The following is a 25480-nucleotide window of genomic DNA, read 5'->3' as shown; positions in this document are numbered from 1 at the left end:
ATTTTTCTAGGGCATACAATGTGTGTATGTTAAATGTTATAAATACTAGTTATCAAGGGTCATACACACTGTTCTGAAACGGTAAAAATTGCTCCAAAGGAAAATCTGCACATTAAGCCAAACCTAATCTAACCTCTAAAACTAAATAAACCCTAATAATTTTCTTTACATTGTTCTGAATCAAAAACTTTATTACATTTCTAACCCTATGCCATCTTGAGATATCAAGAATGGAGCAAATGTTGTGTCACCCTGAAATGAGGATCACCATTTCAAGTGAAGGAGCATTTGATTTATTCTGTGGGTCATCTATTCTATATAATTCCATCATGAATAGTGGTTAAAGCTATCAAATCTGGACACTCAAGTTGGAAAAAAGATATCACATCAGATTAATTACTAATACTGATATAAAAAGAAAAAAAAAGATATGGGTATTTCAGTAGCAAGGTTGATACACTTATGTCTCCTTATTTTGTTATAAAACTAGGTAGTCAAAAGCTCTTATTGGCACTAAGTTCCTTGTCCTTGCTTTGCTGAATATGAAAAAAGATTATTTTCAAACATCCTTTCTTATAAACTTGCAAAGAAGAGGTGCCTGGTTTTAAGGTATATCCAGGCCCCATATTCACAAAGAATTGTGACTGATCTGATCATCAACTATGGAATCAATCAACCTCATAATTCATGTAGGAAACTTACACATCCTTTTACAAATGAAGTGAATGATTAATTCAAAATTATTCAACAATCGAGACTTGAAAATATTTTGAACAGACATGCATTCTATATGTTGGAGTTACTATCATTCCATAGATGTGATTGTTCTGATCAGTTGCAACTCCGTAAAACAGTGCACTGCTTACACTAAACACAACAAGCACAAATATTTCGATATGCCTCAGCCTAAATTTATTGGAGTTCATCGGTTGAACACATGAAAGGTGAAAGCAATGGATAATATTGAGCTATTTCATTTTATATCTCTATTATACTGTATTTCAACAAACAGTCCACACATAAATTTGAGGGAACAGTGAAAAAATAATCTACACACCATCAAATATACCTCTTTTTTATATCAGTAGTTTGCTTGATCCTCTTTTTTTAAATCACATGCTCACTATACGACCAGAAACATTTCAAGAGAAATACAATGGAGTCCAGATAGAGGTAACAAGCATATGAACATTCATTTTAGATGTCCTGGCAGTGGAATTAAGATTCCAATAAGAAAAAAACTTCATGAAGTCTCTACATATAACTATCAAACTTGAATGGATAATAAATTGAACTTATTTTATCAAGACCACAAACATTGATCCATGAACCAGTTTCTTTTAAAGAAATTTAAGAGACAAGATGCGCTTTGTATAAAAATATTCAAATATTGAAGACAAGATGAAAACAAATCTTAAAATTAAAGTACTGAAATTATCAATATCTTTAGAAATTGAGCATAATAGTGATCATATTACAAATAATTGCAATATCAAATAAACTCGACCAATGATATGAACCAGCATTTTGTATTATCTGGGCAAAAGTCTTGGAACTTTCTCTAGCATTTACCATCTTTATTTTTGGCTTCAATACATGAAAAATGTGATTTCCTTGAATTTTATGAATTTAATTCTTAATGAGTCCAATATTGTAATTTTTTTACAAAATATATGATTTACTATTTGATTGTGTTTCAGTGATTCTTTAAAATATAACCAAAGACATATCACATTTTAAACCCTGCTATCAAAATAATAAAAAGTGAAATTTCCAAATTTGTTTTTCAATAAGAGCAAAACCCATTAGGAGAAAGATCCACACTCTAAAAAAATATATAGTAGCAACATACTGATTATGAATCTGTGTTTGAGAAAATAAATGAAGATTATAAATCTGTGTTCAAGAATAGATGTATATATATATTTCAGCATCACCAAGGCTATGCACCAGAGTTTTAGATGATTGTCATTACTGAATAAAAGCTTACGGTATATTCATTACTTGGTTTGGAGCATGGCTTTTGAATTTCCCAGTGCATTGTCATAGAGATATTCCACAGTTTGTTAGTATGAAACTTTTTTCTATAATCGCTTGAAGAGCAATTAGATTGTTTTTAAACTTAACAAAAATTACATATTAAAAGGCTCTCTGATTGTGAAGAATGTATCCTCTCAGAACCAAATTGATTTAATTTGAAGCTTTATTGTTTAGTCAGCAAAACAGCAATGTCATGAAAACACAGAACTTGCAATATTTCTTACAATGAACCAAATATATAAATCAAGATAACATAATTCTACAATTTCATGCACAGACATCAAGTGAAATTTCGGGTATGCTGTATTATGTTAACATGGTTCACACCAAACTTAATGATCTTCATGCTTTTTCCATGAATTGAAAGGTTTATTTCACATAGAACTAGCTAACAGCATATCAAAAAAATATTGATTGCTACAATTACACATTGTGATTTCATATAGCCAAATAGTACATGTATGCTTCCCGCCACCAAATGAATTCAATCTACAAATACAAGACAAACATAGTTTCATCAGAATATGTTTATGTTATATATTTTAATTTACCCTTTCATGTTAGAAGCATTTGCTTAAAGTACATTATGTATGTATTGCTTTATCTAACAGGCAAATAGATGTCAATTACCAGCTTATATACTAATACAAAATTACTTTATTATTTCAAAATACATTTTATCAAGTTAGAAAGAATGCCTATATCTACAGACATGTACATTTGTGCAATTCATAAAGTATCACATACTCAATTCTACCACACACAAAGGGGGAAAATTGCGCAAATTTGAACCAAATATCAGACTTACTGTGTTAGAGGTGAGATATAACATGGTTTATTCTACAAGGTGAAGATTACATCTGATACCCAAATGAAATAAATACATGTTATATCCTTGTGTATGCATTTAAATGAGATTTCATAAATTACTTAAATCAGGAGGTAAATGCTATCATACGCCACACAAATCACATGAAAAATCCAGTTTAATACTAAATTGACAGCGTAGGGATTCTATTTCACCACAATCACACCTTAACATTTGACCCATTAAATATAATCATGAACTATGGTAGTATGTTGTATCGCAATGTTAACCGGATATTTTGATGGAAGCGCCAATGACATTTTAGTATGCATGATCTTTGACGAAGAGGGACTGCGAAGCGGCTCCTGCTGTTTCCTCACCTGTATACTTGCCAACCGAAGCTAGGCCGTTACACTAGAAAATACAACCAAAAAGGAAATGAATATGGTAATAAAGAGAGATGAACAGTAACTATGATTTAAGCAAAAATAAACATAAAACATTTTCTTGATAGCCGAATTCCATATTGCACATTTGGTAATTGACAGCTATAACAGGATGATGAGATGCAGGCAAAAAGTAAATTTTCATTTTCAGGGGCTACTTACAACAACCTATTGCCTATCGTATATCTGCAACATTGGGTATGCTTTACAATTGCAGTAAATGGGAATTTCCCTGGGCTACTTTTTCAATTTCCAGGGCTCTATTGAGCATTTCAGGGGCACCTTATTTTTCCCAGATGAGGCAATACATTATCCTTCATGAACAATTGTTAAACACACGAAACCTTCACAAATCACTTTTCCTGAGCCAAGACGGACATATAGAACAGGTGACATAGAAGAAAGTAAGAGTACGTAGTCTGATTCTCTATGTAGGACCTTCCCAAAATGATATATCGGTTTTCTAGTTAATTTGAAAATTTGTAATACTCTCAAAATGAAAATGGTGGATATGCTCCAGCAATATTTTCTTACTAAAGAAAAAATGAACACGGGGGGGGGGGGGGGGGGGGGGGGGGCGTTTCATAAAGCTGTTCGTAAGTTAAGAGCGACTTTAAAAACGACTGGTGAACCTTTCTTACGTGCTAAATAATCACCAATTAACATTAATGGTGAATATCATTTACCATAAGAAAGGATCACCAGTCGTTCTTAAAGTCGCTCTTAACTTACGAACAGCTTTATGAAACACCCGCCTGGAGTAGGATTCAACCCCATAATTGATTGAAAACAAAAGGCATAACCACTAGACCACGTAACCCTTGAACAAAACCTACCTTTGCTCTGTGCAAAAGGGTTTCTTGTCCCTTTTTAATGTTCTCTGGTTTACCACCCCAGGCTTGGAGAACACTGGCCTGTAGAGCACGTCCATAGGAGAAGGTCAGGCTCCATGGCTTCTTGCCTTGGTACTTGTTGATAGCATTGAGATGGATGGTAGCATCTGTTTCAGACTGTCCACCAGACAGGAATGTGATACCTACAAGAGTAACCAGGGACCATTTCGTAAAGCTGTTAGTAAAATTATGATTGACTTTTCAAACGACTTAAGTATGACAAGCAAGATGGTTGTGTTAATTGCATGAGGTAAAGTTTAAATATTGAGATTTTGACTAGTATTCCTACTATTAAACAACATTTGAAGGATTTTACATGTACCTAATGGCACAGTGTTAGCATTCAATTATTTGCAGCAGAAAAGTCCAATATAATTTTGGCAGTTCATGTCCCGGTTATCAGTGAGGTCATGTATCGCTCTATGAACTTTACGAACAGCTTCATAAAACAGCTCCACATTTTAGAGTGATGTTGAAATTCTTTAGTTACATCACAGTGATGATTCTAAAATAAAAACCCTTACACCAGTGGACTATAGTTGGGGACTAGTATGGTTTGCAACTATCACTCTCACTGGTTAGTTGACATTATTTAGACTATGACATCACAATTCCAGATGGGGACATTCATGAAAGGAAGTTGCCACAATTGTTTTTCTATGCAGGTCAGAAAAAAAAAATGTTGCTGTTTTTCAGTCCAAAAGTTTGTGAAAATCAGACCATCCCAGTTTATAGCATAATTAATTGTTCATCATCATTCTCGATTGACTAAGGATACCATTCCATAAAGACTACTACTTTTTGCCTCTCTTGAGCAGTCTCTATACAGTTTACATGAATTTCTAGGAACAGCTGCAAATGGTTCAGATTAAACTATAACCTCAGCTTCCATAGTGTACCTTCTAATATTCAGCTTATCCAGAATTGTTTCTTATAGGAGTATTTGATGAAGAAAAAAAATCCAGTTAATAAATGTCATCTGTCTTTTCAAACCAGTTTCGTAATCATCTCCCACAAGTTTGACTGACATTAATTACCTGGGACAGCGGCAGGAACAGTTCGGTTCAGAGCTGTAACTGTTGCCTGGGCCACCTGTTCTGGGGTGTACTTGACAGGGCATGCCTGACCAGCTGTCACCATGTTGGGTTTCAAGAGTGTGCCTTCAAGGAATACATGGTGGTCACTAAGGGCTTTGTATGTAGCAGCAAGAACCTGTTTATCATTCAAAACAAATCAAAGACAGATATTATGGTACACACTTAAAAAAACGATTTCAAAGCAAATAACAACCCATTCAATCAAGAAAAAGGGCAAATGGAAATCACAATCTATTTAATTGTGATTATACTAGTGCATAACTTAGAATGGACCAAGAACAACCCCACCAGTATGGAGAGCCCCTAAAGAGCCAAAATGCTACAACCACTTTGAACAACACTAGCTGAAGATCTACACTACTACCTGGAGTTTCAACAAGGATGCAAAATTTCAATAGCGTAGTCTTCCAATAAATTCCCATAAGAATGATAGATATTTTTCATTATTCTTTACAAAATTCAAAATGTTCGTCAAGAAACAAAGGGGAAAAAAATGTTAAAAGTATACCTCAGAAAATCCTATTTTCAGGTAAAGATGAAATGACCATCATATTCTTTACAACCAAAACTTACAACTCTAATTTATAACTTAATGAAAGTATACATGCATACATATCAAGATTATCCTAATGCACCTTTGCCTGTGGCAGAATATTAAAGTCCTTTTAGTTCAATTCCTACTTAATACCATGTTGGTGAAAGACCAAATAGTAGACTCCATAAAAGAAACCCCCATAGGTTTGAATAGCTAAGTAAACAAATCTATTGCAATTCATCTAACTTTCCATTGTGTGTGTGTGTGGACCAAGGTTTGTGCGAGGTCAAGGTAACCAAACAAAAAAATATCTAATTCAAAACCATCCATCTGTGCAATGAAGTATCACACACACACATAATGAATTATCATTTCTTTTGAAAATTGGTTTATAATGCAAATCGGTTATCTTGGAAATATGGTTGTACTAAATACTAAAGCTACTCTTTTATTCAGTTCTCTTTTTGCATGTTTAACCAAAGCTTTTGCTTCATGATTGTATCATAGAGAATTCATACAAAAACGTTACCTTTTCTGTGACATACTGGGCTCTTTCCAGTGAGTGTTCTCCATCAGGAAGGACTTCTGGTTCAACAATAGGGACAAGTCCATTCTATTAATTACAAAACACAATGCAAGTCATTTAAACAAAATACAAAAGTTTAGAGAAACAATATGCTTCAAAGAACTATGACTAGATGCAACTTACATGTCAATGCAGCTTTCATTCAGCAACCATTACAAACATATTTCGGTTTGGTATTTGTTTAAGTAAAAATAAAAATATTTTTCAGGCCCTTTCAATATGAGACTTAGGGGTGCAGGGAGAATTTCTGATGCAAAATGACAATTGATACATCAATTGTAACTAGAGCTGGGGGCCGTTTCATAAAGCTGTTTGTAAGTTAAGAGCGACTTTAAGAACGACTGGTGAACCTTTCTTAAGCACTAAATAATCACCAATGAACATTAATGGTGACTATCATTTACCATAAGGAAGGATCACCAGTCGTTCTTAAAGTCGCTCTTAACTTACGAACAGCTTTATGAAACACCCGCCAGATTGATTTTTACTACTCGCTGCAAAAAGTAGACCAGCAATTTCAGCAATCATGTACAAATTTGCAAGTAATTGCCACACTTCTGATCGATTTCTTGACCCCATATTGACTTGCAATTGATTGCAAATTTCTTGCAACTCCCCATTAGTGCATATACAACCTAAGTTTGGTTGAAAAATGAGTGACGGTTGCAGAATTATACATAGGTCATATAACTGCCTAACAGGTACAGTTTAACATATAAAGGACCTTTGACATTATCTTTTGACCTCTGGCAGCAGCATAAAATGAATGTACCCCTAGTGCATCAATCATCCTATCAGTCCAGTTTGATTGCAGCAACAGTTGCCACGTTATCATCAAAAGAAAATCCTGTAGATAAACTTAAAAATTTGTGATATATAGACACAATTTGAATCTATTAGTCTTGCTTCATCGGGGTGGGGGAGGGGGCAAAAATGAAATCAAATTGACCATTAATTCACAGATAAAACAAGATTGTAATGTTGTAACCCGCAAGTGAAAACCCGAACCGTACCGTCCCGTATAATCCAATAATTTGCAAGCGGGACCCGCTAACCCGTCGGGTTTTAACCCGCAAGTAAATTTATCTTTGAAAAATGAAAATTATTTCTGCAATCCCCATACTATATACCCAGTTGTTGTGTGTCCGGACAGGTTGTGTGTCCGGACGATCAATTTTAGAAAGTCATTTGGAAAAAATTACAAGCGAAGTTTCATCAATTTTTAGTACAAAACGTTAGGAAATATTATAAAGAACAAAACAGAATTATGATTACAAGTATTGAATTCATATTTTTAGTGTAATCCAAAGACAAAAAAGAAGGCTTCAAAAAGATAAAGTGTCCGGACACCCGACCCCCCATCCTACAGGCTCAAATCACGAAAATATATGCCAACTACTAACCTAGCCTAGAGTGAATTTACTTACAATTTGCAAATTCGCCTTTTATTCCGGAGAGAAAATGTTTTTGGGGGTTACTTTGTACCCGAAATGGGTCGGCTCTGATCTCGTAATCGAAAGCATTGCGCAATTAACTCCTCGGATCGGAGCCGCAGCTCAGAGCGCGCTAGCTACATGTAGCCCAGGCTGCCCAGCAAATTCGATGTTCAGTTTCCCGTCGCCCGCCCGCGTTATGAAATTTGGACCGCGTTTAAAAATCAAATTCTGAAAATAATTCATTATTTTACTATTTTGACATAGATCTAGATTCAGAACTGATATAAAACATTAATATAAGCTTTTCAGTCACAATTACTTGTATATCATGTAAATACCTGTAATTCTTTTCTTGTTTTTTTCTTGTGAATGGAATGACACTGCATGCTCATCCAACCACACCTCGAGCGATGTTCGTGCAGGCTTCACTCAACTTCACTTCTGCTACACTACGCTCTACCTACCCGATGTAGCGGTAGTGAAGTGGAGTGGAGCCTGCACGAACATCGCTCGAGGTTTGGTCGAGCTACCTCAATAAATCCCATAGTCTAGTAACCTCGCATTGGTGAGTTGTCATACGGCATATCAGACAAAAAAATCATCAAACAAAACTCAATCTGTTTTACAAGGCCGACGGGAGGCTCACGCACGTACGCATTGGCGCTTGTACTAGCTAGCCAGTCTGAGCTCTGTCTCTCTGCCAGAGCTCTGGGGGACAATTCGCTCTGTAAAGGCCTCAATGATGGTGATTTTATGTTTCAGACAGAGTTTATATTTCGGGAATATTATTCAAAACTGCCAATAAAGTTAGATGATTTCTTCACTGTCATGTATATTTAAGTTATTAATGAGTTCATTCTCACCAAATTTAGACTCCCCCATAGAGAAATGCAATTTTCGTGGAGATCTGCGTTTTCAAAGAACATCAGGAAAAGTTAGGGTATGTGGGCCTTTATTACATGGCCAAGTACTGGAATTAGATGGAGTAGAAATTAGATATTGAATTCATTTATATCCAAGTTCAACTCATAGTCACACCCACACAAACACACCCACATCCAAGATTCTAAGCATGAAAAAAATAACTTTAAAATCATGCAATATTAAACAATAAGTAATAATTAATTTAATAAGTGAACAGGAATTCCTCAAAATACAAAAACTTAGCATTTGAAAAGAGCCCCCGAAATGAAAAAAGTAGCCTCCAAAACGGTAGAAATGGAGACCCTGAAATATTACAAAAAAATGAAAATGGAACCCCCGAAAAAAATGATTGATTTGCTCCCTGGCTTCAAGACAGTTCCACAGAATAAAAGTGCGTTCAAAGGTTACAAAAGGTCAAACTTTCATCTTCTGGAAAATAATGAATAATGAAATCCTCATTATGAGCTGGAAAAAATGGGACGGGAAACTCGACATTGAGTTTCATTGGCCTATGCGATTGCTTTTGACTAGACTGTGCTGCGCTGCACTGGCGCGCGCTCTGATCCTTCTTAGAAAGAGCAACTCGATGTATTTATGTCGAACTGTCTCAGTCCTGTTCACTGTTCACAAGACAAAAATACGCCAGCATTTTTTTAAAAGGAAATATCTACGTCTCTAAAAGAATCCGCCACGTAAGAAGCACATGATCCTAACTCAATTTTCATTGTTAATGTTTTTATTATGCGTCGTTACTTCTCCCTTTTTTTTCGCATGACGGTCTGCGGGTTTGAGAATGAACTCGGCCCGGCCCGCAACCCGCGATCGGGGGCATACCGGCAGGTTAACCCGTACCGCAACGGGTGCGGGTTACAACATTACAAGATTGTATCCTGAAACCTACCTGTTGACAGCAGACAGCATACCTAGCCAGGACATTAGCATTCTCCATGATAGCCAGAGGCGAGGGTGTCAGATCTGAGATCTTAAGTACACACCTCCACTTGGCAAAGTCTGCTCCATTTTGCTTGTACTTGGCACAACGTGCATTCAGGTCATCTAAGCCCTGTGTGGTGCATTCGTTGTTGAAAGTGCCGGGCAGGGGAACAACACCCTTGTCAACCTACAAAGAGCATAAAATTAAGTATAAAAAAGTACAATTACAGATTACCTCAAAGGGGGGAAAAGCATGAGAAAGAATGAAACTTTGTATGTGACTTGCAAGTTTGTGTGTGTGTGTGTGTGTGTGTGTGAGAGAGGGGGGTGGGGTACTCATTTAACTCAACCTATGTAGTGCATTCATTGTTGGAAGTTCTAGACAGGAGAATAACACCCTTGTCAACCTACAAAGAGCATAAAATTAAGTATAAAAAAGTACAATTACAGATTACCTCAAAGGGGGGAAAAGCATGAGAAAGAATGAAACTTTGTATGTGACTTGCAAGTTTGTGTGTGTGTGTGTGTGTGTGTGTGTGAGAGAGGGGGGTGGGGTACTCATTTAACTCAACCTATGTAGTGCATTCATTGTTGGAAGTTCTAGACAGGAGAATAACACACTTGGCAACCTACAAATTAAAATGAGCATTACTTTGAAGTTAGAAATTATTAACTACCTCAAAGGGAAAATGCTATAAAATTGACCTTATTATTGCTACAGAGAGGGTAATTTGAACAGAACAAAAATTGAATAAGTTGAAGAAAAAAATTCTGGTTTGTCCTGTCATTGTTCATTACCTTGATTCCAGGGATAATGCCAGCACCCTTCAAGACATCTACAAATTTGTTGCCATTATCATCTTTCTGCCAGAAGGTCTCATCATAGAGAATGACGCCGCTGATATAGTTTGCCAATTCCTTATCGGAAGTGAAAAGAAGCTGGCGATAGTGGCGACGATTGTCATCTGTATTCTCAAGGTTGATGTTGGCCAGTCTCTTGCCCATAGTGCCTTTACATTCAAGGGGATAAATAGTTTCAAGAATGATATTGGTCAGCCTTTCCTGATAATTATGTTCCCATATTAATATTGGCTAGTCTCTTGTACATAATGTCATCAAAGGGCAAGTCCACCCCCCATCCACCCCCCCCCCCAAATTTCACTTATTTTTACAAAACAGTTATATTCACTGTTCACATCTTGTTGGTAAGCAAATGAGGAAACTGATGCTGTCATCCACTCAAGATGTTTCTAATATTACATTGTATGAAATATGAATATCTTAATGTTTCCTCTTTATAATATAAAACAGGTTAGATTCCTCATTTAATATGTGGGACTTCCGATAGGTCAGATGCATAAAAAGAAGCAATTGCTTCAAGCAAAAGCAATATCTAGCCAAGCAAAAGGTCATGCATCAGCAATTTCTTTATGCGTAACCCTTTGCTAGCGCTTGAACCCTTTTCTTGCCTTCAGAAAGCAATTGCTGGCGGTTTAAACAATAGCGACGTCACGCTGGTGCGAACACGGCTAACAGAAAAGGCAGGACTCGAATGCAAAGGCATGACAGTGCAAATTACCGCTTCTTTCATATATCTTTTCCTCAGATGTGGTGTCAACAGTCAAAACTAACTTGTTTCTTTTTGATAAATTTATATGTTAGGCATTTGGTTTGCACTTATTAGGAAGAAAACATGTACATGTAGGCTACGGTACACCTTGGGGTTCTCTCTCAGGTGCATAAACATGATTAAAAAAAGCGAACACCCTGATCAAGCAAAACCCAAGCAAGTGCTTAAACGTGCAAGGGAAATGTTCGCTTTATGCATACACTTTTTAGCAATAGCTTAATCGTCAGGAAATGCTAGCAGTCAGATACCGATTGCTTGAAATTACTAGCAAAAGCATTAGCTTGCTCATTTTTATGCATACGGAATCAAGCAAAAGCCTAGCAAAAGCATTTGCTACTTTTTATACATCTGACCCATTATTGCAACTTTTGTGGTTTAATGAATTCTCCTTATCCTTAAATCTGCAAACAGTGAAAAATTGCCCAATTCGCACAATCAATTGAATACAAAATAGTGAGTGAATGACATCATTGACTCTCATTCCTTATCACTCTTTTGTGAAAATAAGCAAAAATCTCAAAATGTATGAACTTTCATACAAAACATCAGATTTTTATAAAATTTTCAGCATTACACTTGTTTAATTTTTCTGTTTGTTCATACCCACATTTTGTTGGGGTCATCTTTCCCTTTAAATTCAAGGGGATAAGATGTTTAAAGATGTTCGCTCTAATCACTTACATGTGTATTTTGCAAGATCGAGGTCCCATATTTAAACACCAAAAGAAAACTGCAAACAACCAATCCGATTGGTCGGCCATGACTTTGTGTAACAATAAGTGGTTGTGGTTGCAACTTGAAATTTAATTGGCCATTGCTAAGTCATGAAATTGATTGCATCTTGCATTCCACAAAACCTAGAAAGTAAACATTTATTCCCAGAAGGGATAACTATTAAAAATAACAATGAGATTCAAAAGACATGTATCTCAAATGCTCTCCGCCTCTTGTAATTATGGGGGAAAAAACATACATAGGCCAATACATTACAGATATGTTAAATTGTCTCCATTCAGGATATTTGTGTGGTTTTTTAAACCACCCTGGGCTCTGAAGCACAAAGCCTAGTGATAGATCATGAACTAATCTTTTTCAAAGCATCTCTTGAAAGTGAATATAAAATATACCTGTGCTTTCGTCGGCAGCAAGGATACCATGTCCCGGGCGTGCAATAGCATCAGCTATCCGAGAAAGCTCTTTCTTCTGCTCTTCAGTCAGGTACGGAGATACTCCAGTAGGCATGGTTGCAAGTTTTCAGAGTTCACAAATAGAAACAAAATCTGAGAGGGAATGAAGCAATAACAGAGAGAGAACAAAGAAAATTACTATCAATTTTATTATGCCTTCCATACAAGAATAACTCAAATAGCTTACTGTACTTTGGAAAAAAATCCTTCAATCAATCAAATGTAAAATTTCTTAATTATTTTTATTGATGCCCTAGTATAAAGTGGATGGAATTTAAATTATAAATAGGTAATGCCACTCATGTTCAGGATATATGATTCCAAAACATCGCAATGGCAAATTGCGCATGCGCGGGGGGGGTCGCTGGTCAAGCAGAATGAATATTCATGAATATTCCCATAGATCACTATCCGATTTCAAAATATTGCATGCGCGAAGTGGGGGGGGGGGGGGGGGGGGGTCGCAGGTCAAGCAGCATGAATATTCATGAATATTCCCAAAGATCAGGATCGTTTCGCTGCCGATTTCAAAACATTGCATGCGCGAGGGGGGGGGGGTCGCAGGTCAAGCAGCATGAATATTCATGAATATTCTCATAGATCGGGATCGTTTCGCTGCCGATTTCAAAACATTGCATGCGCGAGGGTCTGAGCTTGGACCCTCGCGCATGTGCATGCGATGTTTTGAAATCAGCAGCGAATTGTTAATACATGTGAGGAACTCGATGTTGGCTCTAAATCACCAATTTTGAGACTGATAGAAGCATGGAAAAGAAGTGAAACTTTTGTGAAAATCTTTATTTCACAAATACTAAAATTTAATATGTGATTATAAATAATTAGTAGTATTATATTAATTATTTATAATCACGTATTAAATTTTAGTATTTGTGAAATAAAATTTTTATCTGTAAATTGTTCATCAAAACGGTATCGCTAATCAGATGTACGTCATAACGAAGCGGTTCAAGGGTCAGGCCTATTGTTTTTGCTTTGTTGACAAACGGATCAAGGGATCTACACGAGATCGGTCTGGTAAGAAACGTCTCATTTTTACCATTTATAGTGAAATAATTTGTATACCTTTATACGCATTAGGCGCATGAAGGTTCATAGATAAATGAAATTCACCCCTACAAATCAATTTCACCCTCTAACTAGGGATTTCCTAGGGAAATCCATCCGGGTGTGCAGGTCTCGCTTATGCATCTACGGAAAGGTAGTCAAGGCTCCATGATCAAGTATATGTCAAAATATTTTTTAAAAAACATCATCATGGAGTCCTCAAGGCTAGGTGGAGCGTAGTGTAGCGGTAGTGAAGTGGAGCATGCAGCTGCACGAACATCGCTTGAAGTTGAGGTACTGAAGATCTAGACCAAAAGCTTCGGTCTCTGTTATGTTGGTTGTTCCGCTGAACTCCGTTGGCTCCACTCACCAAATACAGAGACCGAAGTTCTAGCTCGATCTGTACAGGGACTCAATGGCAATATGTTTATGTATTAAGTTCTGATAAAACAGGGAAGTGAAGTTGCGCGACAGCCAAAGTAAGTCACTGTTTTTTCCCTGTTAAGTTTATTTTTCCCGTTTTGGTGCATTTCAGGCCAAAACAGAATAATAATCTTTATTTTGGTACAGTCCTTTTATATATTTTTATGAAATTAAAGACAAAAATCGATGAGCCCCATTGGGGAAATTTTGCATTGTTAACCCCCTAATGGTGGCTGCACGATAGCGAGCCGTCTGTGTAGGAGAGAAAAAAATGTAAAAAAACTCCTCGAAACAGACGGCTGCCAGCTGTCTACTGAAGATTCTTACATTCTTACACAAATAATACAATGCCTTAAAACAAAAGTGCGAAGTATATTCTTGGGTATTTAGTCCGAAAGTGATTTATCGCACAATGGGCAGCACAATGCAGGGGCCGTGGAAGCCCCCAATATACTAGACAGGAATAACCGTCGTTTCTGGGGATTTATTCAACAATTTCTGACATTTTACTGTTATCCCCATTAACCGACGGTAGGGTATACGTGTGGGCTCGCATGTTTTCTCATTCCCACCCTTTTGTCAATTCACAGTCCAAAGTTTGATGTAATTTTACACATCGAATTTACAATCTAAGGATGTATAGCCATCAAACTTTTAAACCATGATATTTAGTGAAGACAATATTTTAAACGATTATAGATTAAAAGGCATGAAAAATTATACTTTACCGATGTTTAATTGGGTTGAACACGATCAAAATAGTCAATATGGCAGCCAAACTGTGAAATATTTACAAACGAACGGAGAGGGCGTCAACAATCACGAATGTGATATCGATATTGCTTTCGATATTATACGATCTGCTCCTTATGCGAGCGAAACCGCTACGATCACAAGTAGCAGACGACAATCAAACGATCACTTTAGTTCAAGCAGCATAAACGAAAGGCCTGCATGATGGATGCTGTAGCCAAGGGGATATTCGGGGAACACTTCACTCTCAAGCCTGACCAGCGGGAAGCGCTACAGTGTTTGGAGGACGGGAGAGACCTGTGGGTCCAGCTCCCCACTGGACATGGAAAGTCGGCGATTTTCACCGTCTTTCCGATATGGAAATCAAAGGTTATTAATTTTTTAATAGGCCTACTTTATTATAAAATATTGGGAAAATGATAACTACCGTAGTATTAACTTTGACATTCAAAATGCAGCTTTCATCGTTTAGACCCAGATCTAGGTTTGTGGATCACTTAAATTCAAGCAGTATAAACATATGGCCTATTTATACTACATAATCGTTTCAATTGAATATCAAATGGCACTAAAACACTTATATGATGCTATATCTGCATACTAGTCTAACACTGAACATAAAATGAGTGAAAAAATGATTTTAACAGAAAATATTTTTATAGGTTAGAAGTTCCCATAGACCACTACTCCAACTGACCAGACATACAGTCCCAGTTAAATCAAATACACAATTTATTACGTTTATTTACACCTTATTCTTTCTATTCTTCTTTCATTTTACACTATTTATTTTGTGTTGGGCTATTCTGATGACTGGCCACATTGAATGCATTTGTTTATTTCAATGTTTTTAAATCGCTGTACAGAGTTGCTATGATTGTCGTCTCAGGGGGATATGAGTCAATTTTGAAAAGACATTTCCAACATCTTTATACCTATCATATTTAAATGTCTGATCAAGAAACCTTCAAACACCCCCCCCCCCAAAAAAAAAGGGGGAACAAACTCTAAGAAATGATGTTAAAATTCTGCAATAGCTATCTATTCAAAGTGTTATTTGAGGGCTCCAATTATAGGCTTTATCATCGAACCATTCAAATTTGAAGGAAAGGGGAGTGTCTCCTTTGCGTCGCTATTATCACCACAATAGAGGCTATACTGCTTGTTTAAGACGACTCGTAATATTAGATCCATATTGACCTTTATACTCTCATGTAGGACCTTTAGGTCTAACTATTCTAAAAACGCAAAACTTTAAAGACAATCAGACCAATTAATGCTACACAGAGTGAACGCCAATTCAGATCCACCCAATCGGCTGGCAAGAAAAAAAAGGAGAGAAAGAGAAAGGAAGAAAGAAAGTGGGGTTAAAGAAGAATTATTGTCGACCTATGTTATAATGATAATAATAATGGATGTGTAATGCGCCAAATCCACTCGGCAGGGTGCCCGAGGCGCAGTGAAAGAAAGAAAAACACAGAGAGAAAAATACAAAGTATGTTATAATATATGAAATTATATTACGTGTATTTTTATTTCAGAACTATTTATGAAACATAATTTGCTTAAATGTTAGTCCCTACTGGTGCTTGCGTTGTCTGTTTGATGAGATAAATAATCCTGTTTAAGGAGATTAAATGGTTCTAAATCATCCCGTTTCCAAGTCCATAAATATACACCAAATATATTTCCTTGTATTCGGATTTTTCAAAATTATTGTATGTAGTGACATTGATTTTTTTTAATGACTACTACATTTGCCGCATTTAAGGTCTAAATATAAAACATTTCCAGTCCGTGCTTACGTTGACATTAGTGCATTGGCCATACAGTGGCGTACCGTGTGTCACGGCATGGGGGGACCAGCAAAACAAAATGAGTATACTAATAGAGGCATTTTAAGGGCAGTGCCATTAAACGGATATGTATATTACTGATAAAAAATAATGCGAGCGCCAAGCGCGAGCTGAAAATCTTTGATATTCAGACCTAAAAAGGGACACAAGCATTTTTTTGTAATTATGATACGTGCCCGTCTCGCTAAACAATGCAAAACTGCTGAAATGTTTGTATTTATTGACCCCAAACAGGGACATTTTAAGGACAATAGGCCTATTTTAGGAATCCATATCCATGTACATATCTCAAAAGCTACGTTTCTCTTCCCTTCTCCCTCTTTTTCTCCTTTTCCCGTTTTTTAAAATATTTTTGCCAGCCGAGGGGGGGGGGGGTGCCCCCATGTCCCCCGTAGTCACTCCACTGATTGGTGAGATATGTCTACTCTTCATGACACGAGCGTAAATCCAGAGGGGGGTGGGGGTATGCATCCCCTCCCCCCACACTTTTCAACACAGAAAAAAAATATTCTTTAATTATCAAATGGTCAATAACTTTTAGTATGTGGATTTATCTTTAAATGCAGTCAAGGTGCTTAAATTGGCCAAGTTTTTCCATTTTAAAGATGAAAAATTTCTCACTCGGCCGCTCTGCCCCGCGCTTAATCTAATTTGGCCTTGACAATCACTACGTTTAGCTTATTGCAGAGGTTAATTTATATCCACTGCGTAATGGGAATATGTTTATAATAATTCAATTTTTTAATATAAGATTCCAATGACTTTTAAATATGATGATAACTATGGACCTTAAACGAATCAAACATCCTTTAAATATACACTTTCGTGAATATGGGGGAGGGGCTGTCATAACTTGGAATCTCTGTGGAAGCGCAGGAATTTTTCACCAAAATATAGGCTCAGTCTTCTTCGTTTCTTCCGAAGAAATGGCGAAGCATAGCTGGTCACTTTCACTTTCCTCCCCAGGTAAACATTGATTCTACTAATTTTCTTTAATTTGGATTTATTTTCAATTACATTTGAATTGCTTTCAGATAATTTTGAAATTATTCTGCAACATCTGTCGCAAATGAATTTTTTTGATTTTTGATCTGGTGTCCGTCACTTTAATTCCCAATGATTCGACAGCGTCAGCAGTGGTGTAATCACGGTGATCCAATTTTGCATTCAAAGATCTTCTTTTATTAGGATGATTATTCAAATTACGGTCACAATTACAACACCAGTAGTCAGCCATAATTACTAAAATGAATTAATGAATCAAATAAAATTACCACCAGCAATCAGCACACCTAACGTTATACATGGCAATATACGAATAAAATAATACGATACGATACACTACACGAAGATAAACGATACTAGTTATAATCGCGATAAATCGAGACATGAAAAAGTTAATAACGATAATGACGTCATTCAAGATGGCAACTTGCAAGAAAAACCGTCAGGTCAGGTGAAAATGTCTTAGATGACAGATTTCTCAATCATCCAGAGGATTTTTTTCAATAACTCCGGCCCAAGGTATGCAATTAGCTTAAGTTATCTATATTACACTGATAATGGAAACCATGAAAATGTCAATTTTGCCTAAAAAAAGTTTTAAATCGCGATCTATAAAACGCTAGTTCACTATACGTTGGCTGTAGGTAGGGGCCCCCTCCGCTTCAGTCTATGTATGGTGAGTGAGCCAACGCAGTTCAGCGGAACAACCAAAATACAGAGACTGAAGCTTTTGGTCTACCAATATACTAACCTCGCGATAGTGTGAGTGGAAGCCGCCCACCCACTTTTTTCCAAAACTATACAAAAACGTAAAAATTACTAGGCCTATACGTGATACAAATGTGATTTTTTGCATGGTCAGCCCCCCCCCCCACTTTTAAAACCTTTCCGCGGCCCCTGCAATGTGTTTCAGAATATAATTAAAAGAACGATCCCTTTGCCCAATTACATGAATTAGCCCCGTGTCTCAAGTCCTGCCTGGCATTGGCATTGCCTGGTCACACAGCTGCACTGCAATGATACATGACTGGTTTGATTTCCTTCCGCTTAGTAAATTACTACCGTACCGCCCGGCAATACTGGCTCAGATTCACAAACATGAAATGTTAGGATTACAAAGATTACACCTTGAAATAAATACCAATAATAATTCACAAAGAGAGTGAGTTAAAAGCAATTCAAACCTGTGTTTTGTGAGTGATTTTAGGAGCCGACCGCGAACGTAGCACGAAGGGGTTGCACAGCAGCAAGAGAGAGGGAGAAAGAGGAAGCTACAGTGAAAGGTCGACTTAATTAGGCCTTCGCCTCCCCGGTCAGAATGGCTGGCTCTCCGATCAAATAGATTTTGACATGCAACTATACACGTACACATTCACGCACGCGCAATACATCTGAGCACCTGGATTGGAGGCTCGGCCCTAAAGATTCACGCTCATTGGACATTCTCTCGTGATGTCACCGGAAAGTATCGAAAGCCAAATAGACAGGTTGATCTAAATGAATACTAGTACTAATATTTTGGAGTATGCTTGCAGTACATTCTGAAATGAACATGGAGCACAAAAGCAAGAAATAGTTATCAGATAATAGCATTAAATGTACAGTTTCTAACATTTGAGATCTAGAGGTCACTTCCGTAGTCCAGGCACCCCGTAAGGGGGGTATATGGAGACAATTGGCTTAAAGGGGATGTAACCTTGGTCATGTTTGAGGAGAAACATATATAAGTATAACCATAGAGTAATAGCTCTATAATGGTATAACGGAGAATGATGAATGTTTGCAGAAAATCGGACAAGATACAAGAAAGTTATGGCCGTTTCTCAGATCGGCAAATGGGTAAGTAAATGATGAAAAGTGGTATAGGGATAACTTACCTGTAAGTCATGTATTTAATCATTGGGAATTCGTGGTTTTCTCCTATTCCCATGGGGAGGTAATCAACACATAACCAAGCTAGGTAGCATATTGTTTTATTTTTAATTTAATGTAAAATTCCAAAGAAGATGACGTTTTAGTAATTGTATGTATTGGAGTAAATGGAAGAGTAGTCCCTGCCTTACGTCACTATTACATCACCAAAGTGGCCAAAATGAAGTCTCCTTATAGGTATATAGTGATTACCAATTTTTACAACTAAAAAAAAAAAAATCATAATTTCGTAATTAAAAGTAAGATTAAGCATGTATTGCTAGAAGACAACACTGAGAGGTGGTAATGAAAAACACCAAATGTTTAATATGATATAGCGGTCGACAGCATTTGGACTGTCCACTCGACGACGCACTCTGGGCCAGAACAATGGACAGATTAATAGATGGACCATGGCCCCAGTCGTAAGGTATGCGATGATGATGATGATGACTATGATAATATGATGATAATGATGATGATGATGATGATGAATAAGACGATGGTGATGTTGACGATGATGATGATATAATGATGGATGATGATGATAATGATGATGATGATGATGAATAAGACGATGGTGATAAAGAATAAGAAGATGGCGATGTTGATGATGACGATGATGATGATGATGAAGAAGAAGAATAAGACGATGGTGATGTCGATGATGATGATGATAATGATGATGACAATGATGATGATGATGATGATGATGATGATAATGATGATGATGATGATGATGATGATGAATAAGACGATGGTGATAAAGAATAAGAAGATGGCGATGTTGATGATGACGATGATGATGATGATGATGAAGAAGAAGAATAAGACGATGGTGATGTCGATGATGATGATGATAATGATGATGATAATGATGATGATGATGATGGTGATGTTTATGATGATGATGATGATAATGATGATGATGATAATGATGATGATGAATAAGACGATGGTGATAAAGAATAAGACGATGGCGATGTTGATGATGACGATGATGATGATGATGATGATGATGAAGAAGAAGAATAAGACGATGGTGATGTCGATGATGATGATGATGATGATAATGATGATGAAGATGATAATGATGATGATGATGAGGATGATGATGATGATGATGATGTTGATGACTGAATTAAATAACTGTTTTGTCCAATTCTTTGATGATGATGTACGAGGTTTAAAATGGCCGAAGGTTTGCACAACAATACGACCGTGCTTTCTATGTACCCTGGCGTTAACTCATTCGGACTAAATATCTAGTCACAGCTGGTTTTATAGGGTTTATAGTCGTTGCTCATACATGACACTTATTTTTACGAAAGTTTGTTATCATTTTTTTTTCAAAGGCCATATAGGAAGTGACTGCAGCTAAAGGGTAGATAATATAATGATGAACGAAAAAAAAACCCGTTAACCCGTATTTCTGCGGGTGCCAGACTGTATAGCCCGGTTATTTCTCACGTTATAGTCTTATGGTTCTTATTTCTTATTTCTTATGTCTACATTTCATAGTTATAACCACCCTATATTTTTATAGGCATATGGCATACATTCTAAGGCGGTATTGTCATTGGCGGTGCCAGGACATTTGGATGATTTTTTGTTTATTTTGTTTATTTTACTCTTTTATTGGGGGGGGGGGAACGACCAGAGTTGACACCACATTAGGCCTATTTCAATTAAATTACAGGGTTGTGATGGAGTTACACGGCAAAATATCTTCTTTATTCCATTTCATCACCCTTTACACTACTTGAAAAATCACAAGGGGCACGTTAGCAGTGCCCCTGCCTCCTGTGGCGCCGCACCGGGATGTGGCAAGAGCGTTTTTGTACCGACAATATTCTTTAAAATAACTTAGAAATTTCAAAGGACCCCTCCCCCAAGAAAATACACATGATACAGGCCTAATCTTCATGAGCTCTTCTGTAAATTATATTATGAGTCGATATAGATATCAACAAAACAGTCTCATTTATTATGATTATCATTGTTTTGTGTAGTAAGAAATTTATTCCAGCTAGACTTCAGGAGAGGGAGGGTGAGCAAAACGAGCTAAAGTGACAAGTGAAAATAACAGGGACCGAGTGAGTTATTATACCTTACCACTCATAACTGAGAATTAAAAAAAATGATGGCCCTATTTTTGCAAATCAATCTTTTTAGGGGACAAATAGCAACCCATGTTAAATCCGCTTCACCACTGACTGTTGGTTGATGAATGGCAGCATTTCCTGGTTCAATGGTACTAGCCATATTAAAAAAAGGCTCTCCTGAATTAGGCGGCGAAGTGAAGTTGAAAGTGTGGGGGCGGCACAGGGAAAACAGCACATTTTCTTTCGAAAAGGGCACTATCTTAAAAAAAAACAGAAAAAATGACTTATCTACAGTGGTGTAATGGGCCAAAAATTTTGAGGGGGCTAGATATGTCGTATCACGTAAAATGTATAAGAAACTACGAGCGAGCAAACGAATTGGTAATTTTCATAACGAAAATCCAATTTTGTGATAGATTTTGACATAATATTCACAAAATAATATCATATTTCACCCTTCTCTCTTTCCTCTTCTTTTTTTTCTTAGTCGCGATTTTTTCTGTACGCCAATGCCTATCTACCCCACTCAGTCATGACTCATGAAACTTAAGGCACGCAGGATTATTCTTAGAAGTTGACATATGAAAATGAGAATATTGTTTTCCTGTTTAGAAGGGACACTCTTTAACACATAAAACGGGTCCTTCTCGGGTGAAATGGGGTACAGAGCACGTTCGTGAGGTAAAAGGGGCACTGATTTGATAAAGGGCACTTGGTAACACCTTAATTGGGTCGTCCGATCCTCAGGTGAAAGGGGCACAGTGCACGTTCGTGAGGGACACTTTTCTTGCATAAAAAGGGCACTTTTATCAGTGCTTCATAAAGTGGGGCAGGGGCGCAGTTTGTCCTTCTGGCGGATTACACATGCGTGGCCAAATTATTTCTAAACACCCCCTAAACGAGTTTTTCTCTGTGTGCAAAATAACCCCTAAACAAGTTTTTCGCGGGCTTTATTTTGGCCCCTAAAGTTGCTAAACAAGTTGTCGCCAGAAAAAGCTTATGGACAAAACATACCCTAAACTGTTTAACGTTTGGCTAGTCCTAAAAAAAAGCTTTGGAAAAATAAACATACCCTAATTACGTTTGACCCCGCGATTGACCATTGACCAGTCTTTCAAAACCACCTTTGAAAATCGGTGTTTTTGATACCCTTAACGAGTGCTCGCGCAACTTGAAAAAAAAAACACTAAATTTTGCCCGATATACGCCATAATGCCCACCTCAAAAATGTTGCCTCATTACGCCCGACTGCCTGTTCATTCCATATGATCGGGAAACTTTTGGTTCTTGCCCACCTACCCCTGTTACGCCCCTGGAAATTTTGATGGACGAAATGGCATTAGTCCAAATAAAGGTAGACCATGTGATGAGTGGACGAGTTGGCAATAGAAGAATTGACAATTTACCCCCAAAATGACCCTGATAATACAAAAATCTCATATTTGAATAGATTTTGACCCGATATTCAGAAGATATTGTATTTTTCACTTTTTCTGTTTCATCATTTTTTTTCTTGGTCTTGAAACTTTTTAGGGGAGGGGAGACATGACCCTTATTAAAGCCCCCATCTATATGACAGTGATATTGACTTAAACAGTATTCAGCGACCAAATCCTGTCTTTTCATAATTCTTGAGAAAAAAAATTCTTCGTAATTTTCCACTCGTTTCTTTTCTTTCCGTTACCTGACAATCATAAAGGGTAGCCATCTCTGCTTCTATCCCCTTAGCCCCCGGCCGCCGCCCCTGTTGTATTTCATGATTCACACAACGAAATTAAAATACTCGTTGACAAAACTTCGATGCCCAAATCATTTTGAGATACTATTGGCGTTCCATAGTAAATGAACTCTGTTGAATAACTTGACTGTACACGGATTCGCCGTGTGATCCCGCTCTCTGCGCATATTTAATGATGATGCATCCATCCAGGGGTGGTTTGTATCCATGCAAAAACTGGACATTCGACACAGTGAATTTTGAGTGAATGACCACCTCAAAAGGGATGATCTTCAAAATAATGATAAAAAAATTCACCTCAATAAAAATTAAATTAAAATTATCTGTCGATTTCGACAGACCAATGAGTAGGAAATCTTTAGCATGCCCGCGTTGACGCCTGATGCCGACAGGTCATTTGTTATGTATGCACGTTGAGATCCCGTGATCGTTTGATTATTTTGTAAGCAATCGCGGGCACAGACGTCGCCCTGTTCGAACACTGAAAGGTAACGGGTTTGGGGGCATCAGAGCATTTGAAAGATATCCTACGAATATGGACATTCATATCCAATTAAATTAAACTAAATTAAATTAAATCAGCGACTGCAGTCGCTCAGACCCCACCATTAACACTAAATAATAGGCCTAGTATCAATAATCTCACTTTCTTTTACTTTTAATATAAACAAATAGGTTTCCCCAATAAGCCCTAATGTCAGACTATAAAACGTGTAATTTAATGATGCCCGAATATTCAATTGAGGTTTCACCATGCATACAGTCCCCTATGAAAGTAGCCTCCCATCTCATCCCGTACTCAAGACAGATGGTGTAGTAAGTTATACCTCTTGGTATAGCATAGTAATAGGTCTATCAACGAGTCGACCTTATCCGCATATTTTGAATACCATGTCATTTCAAGCTCATTAACACTGGCCTGGAGATGATCAGGACGATGTCTGAATAGCAAGGCCCGGATCCGGGTGGGGGGGGGGGGGGGGGCACATGACAGATGTTCCTCCCTTGATGTACGCCGATATTTACCCCCCCCCCACCTCCACTGATTCTAGCTGACCCATTCAGACAAATTCTCCCGAGATTAGAACCCATTTTTTATTTCTTAGTAATAGTATTTCATATTTTTATGTCAGATATTTTTGAGGGAATGAGAACCCCCTTTGTATCCCTTGATTATTATTCTTTGGGCTTCTTATGGACAGGCCTACCCTGTCCATTAATGAAATTCCGGTTCTGGATCCGGATCTGTCAATATCATATTATGCACGTTGAATCGTCACAGTCAAACCCGCACCAGAGAATTAAAGACGGGTTGAGAAAAAGATGCTCCAAGAAGTATAGACAGTATTGACCAAAATATAAAAACACGCAGCTATAGAACGGACAATTCGCGGTCTTTGTATAATCAATACAAAACGTCTCTTTGCCAAAAACTTAAGCCCACTCACTCCGATTTGTGTTTACTTCTGTTGTTTCAAATTATATGTTTTATTGAACACTCGGATAGTCACAAGATTATACAGCAAATTTATGGGACATAGGTCATATATGACTGGCAAAGTGTACTTATTAAATATCTGCGCTGAATTACTTTAAAGGACAAGTCCACCCCAACAAAAACTTGATTTGAATAAAAAGAGAAAAATTCAACAAGCATAACACTGAAAATTTCATCAAAATCGGATGTAAAATAAGAAAGTTATGACATTTTAAATTTTCGCTTCATTTCACAAAACAGTTATATGCACATCTCAGTCGGTATGCAAATGAGGGAACTGATGACATCACTCACTCACTATTTCTTTTGTATTTTATTATATGAAATATTTTGATTTTCTCGTCATTGTCATGTGAAATGAAGTTTCATTCCTCCCTGAACACGTGGAATTCCATTATTTTAACATATTGTGCTTCAGGCAAGGAGGTCCTAATCGTCAAATTCGTAAAAATTGAAATATTGTATAATTCAAACAATAAAAAACAAAAGAAATAGTGAGTGAGTGACATCATTGACTCTCTCATTTTGATGTAACTGGCTCGTTCATATAACTATTTTGTTAAAAATAAGCGAAACTTTGAAATGTCATAACTTTCTTATTTTACATCCAA

General features: G+C 37.0%; 1 protein-coding gene across 1 annotated transcript; it reads right to left on the bottom strand.

Annotated features, from left to right (window-relative positions):
• Positions 1–889: 889 nt before the first annotated feature.
• On the bottom strand, positions 890–19176 carry LOC129254654 (fructose-bisphosphate aldolase, muscle type-like). The gene is made up of 8 exons (XM_064111753.1): positions 18802–19176; positions 12456–12608; positions 10497–10708; positions 9667–9885; positions 6349–6432; positions 5225–5399; positions 4131–4330; positions 890–3262 (listed from the first exon to the last, which is right to left on the bottom strand). Exons 2-8 carry the CDS (start codon positions 12568–12570, stop codon positions 3170–3172), a joined length of 1098 nt encoding a protein of 365 aa, XP_063967823.1. The 5' UTR covers positions 12571–12608; positions 18802–19176; the 3' UTR covers positions 890–3169.
• Between the last annotated feature and the right edge of the window lie 6304 nt (positions 19177–25480).

This window comes from Lytechinus pictus, chromosome 2, assembly GCF_037042905.1.
Source record: "Lytechinus pictus isolate F3 Inbred chromosome 2, Lp3.0, whole genome shotgun sequence".
NCBI classification, from domain to species: Eukaryota; Metazoa; Echinodermata; class Echinoidea; order Temnopleuroida; family Toxopneustidae; genus Lytechinus; species Lytechinus pictus.
Note: the sequence above shows the minus strand (reverse complement) of the source record. Positions and strands in the feature narration are given on the sequence as shown.

Bases quoted from the DNA above. Each gene is read 5' to 3' on its own strand.
- LOC129254654 (XM_064111753.1), bottom strand. From the start codon at position 12,570: ATGCCTACTGGAGTATCTCCGTACCTGACTGAAGAGCAGAAGAAAGAG. The intron at 6,433-9,666 runs GTAGGTTTCAGG...TGTAATTAATAG, and splicing joins ATGCTGTCTGCTGTCAACAG to AATGGACTTGTCCCTATTGT. The intron at 3,263-4,130 runs GTAGGTTTTGTT...TGTATTTTCTAG, and splicing joins CCCTTTTGCACAGAGCAAAG to TGTAACGGCCTAGCTTCGGT.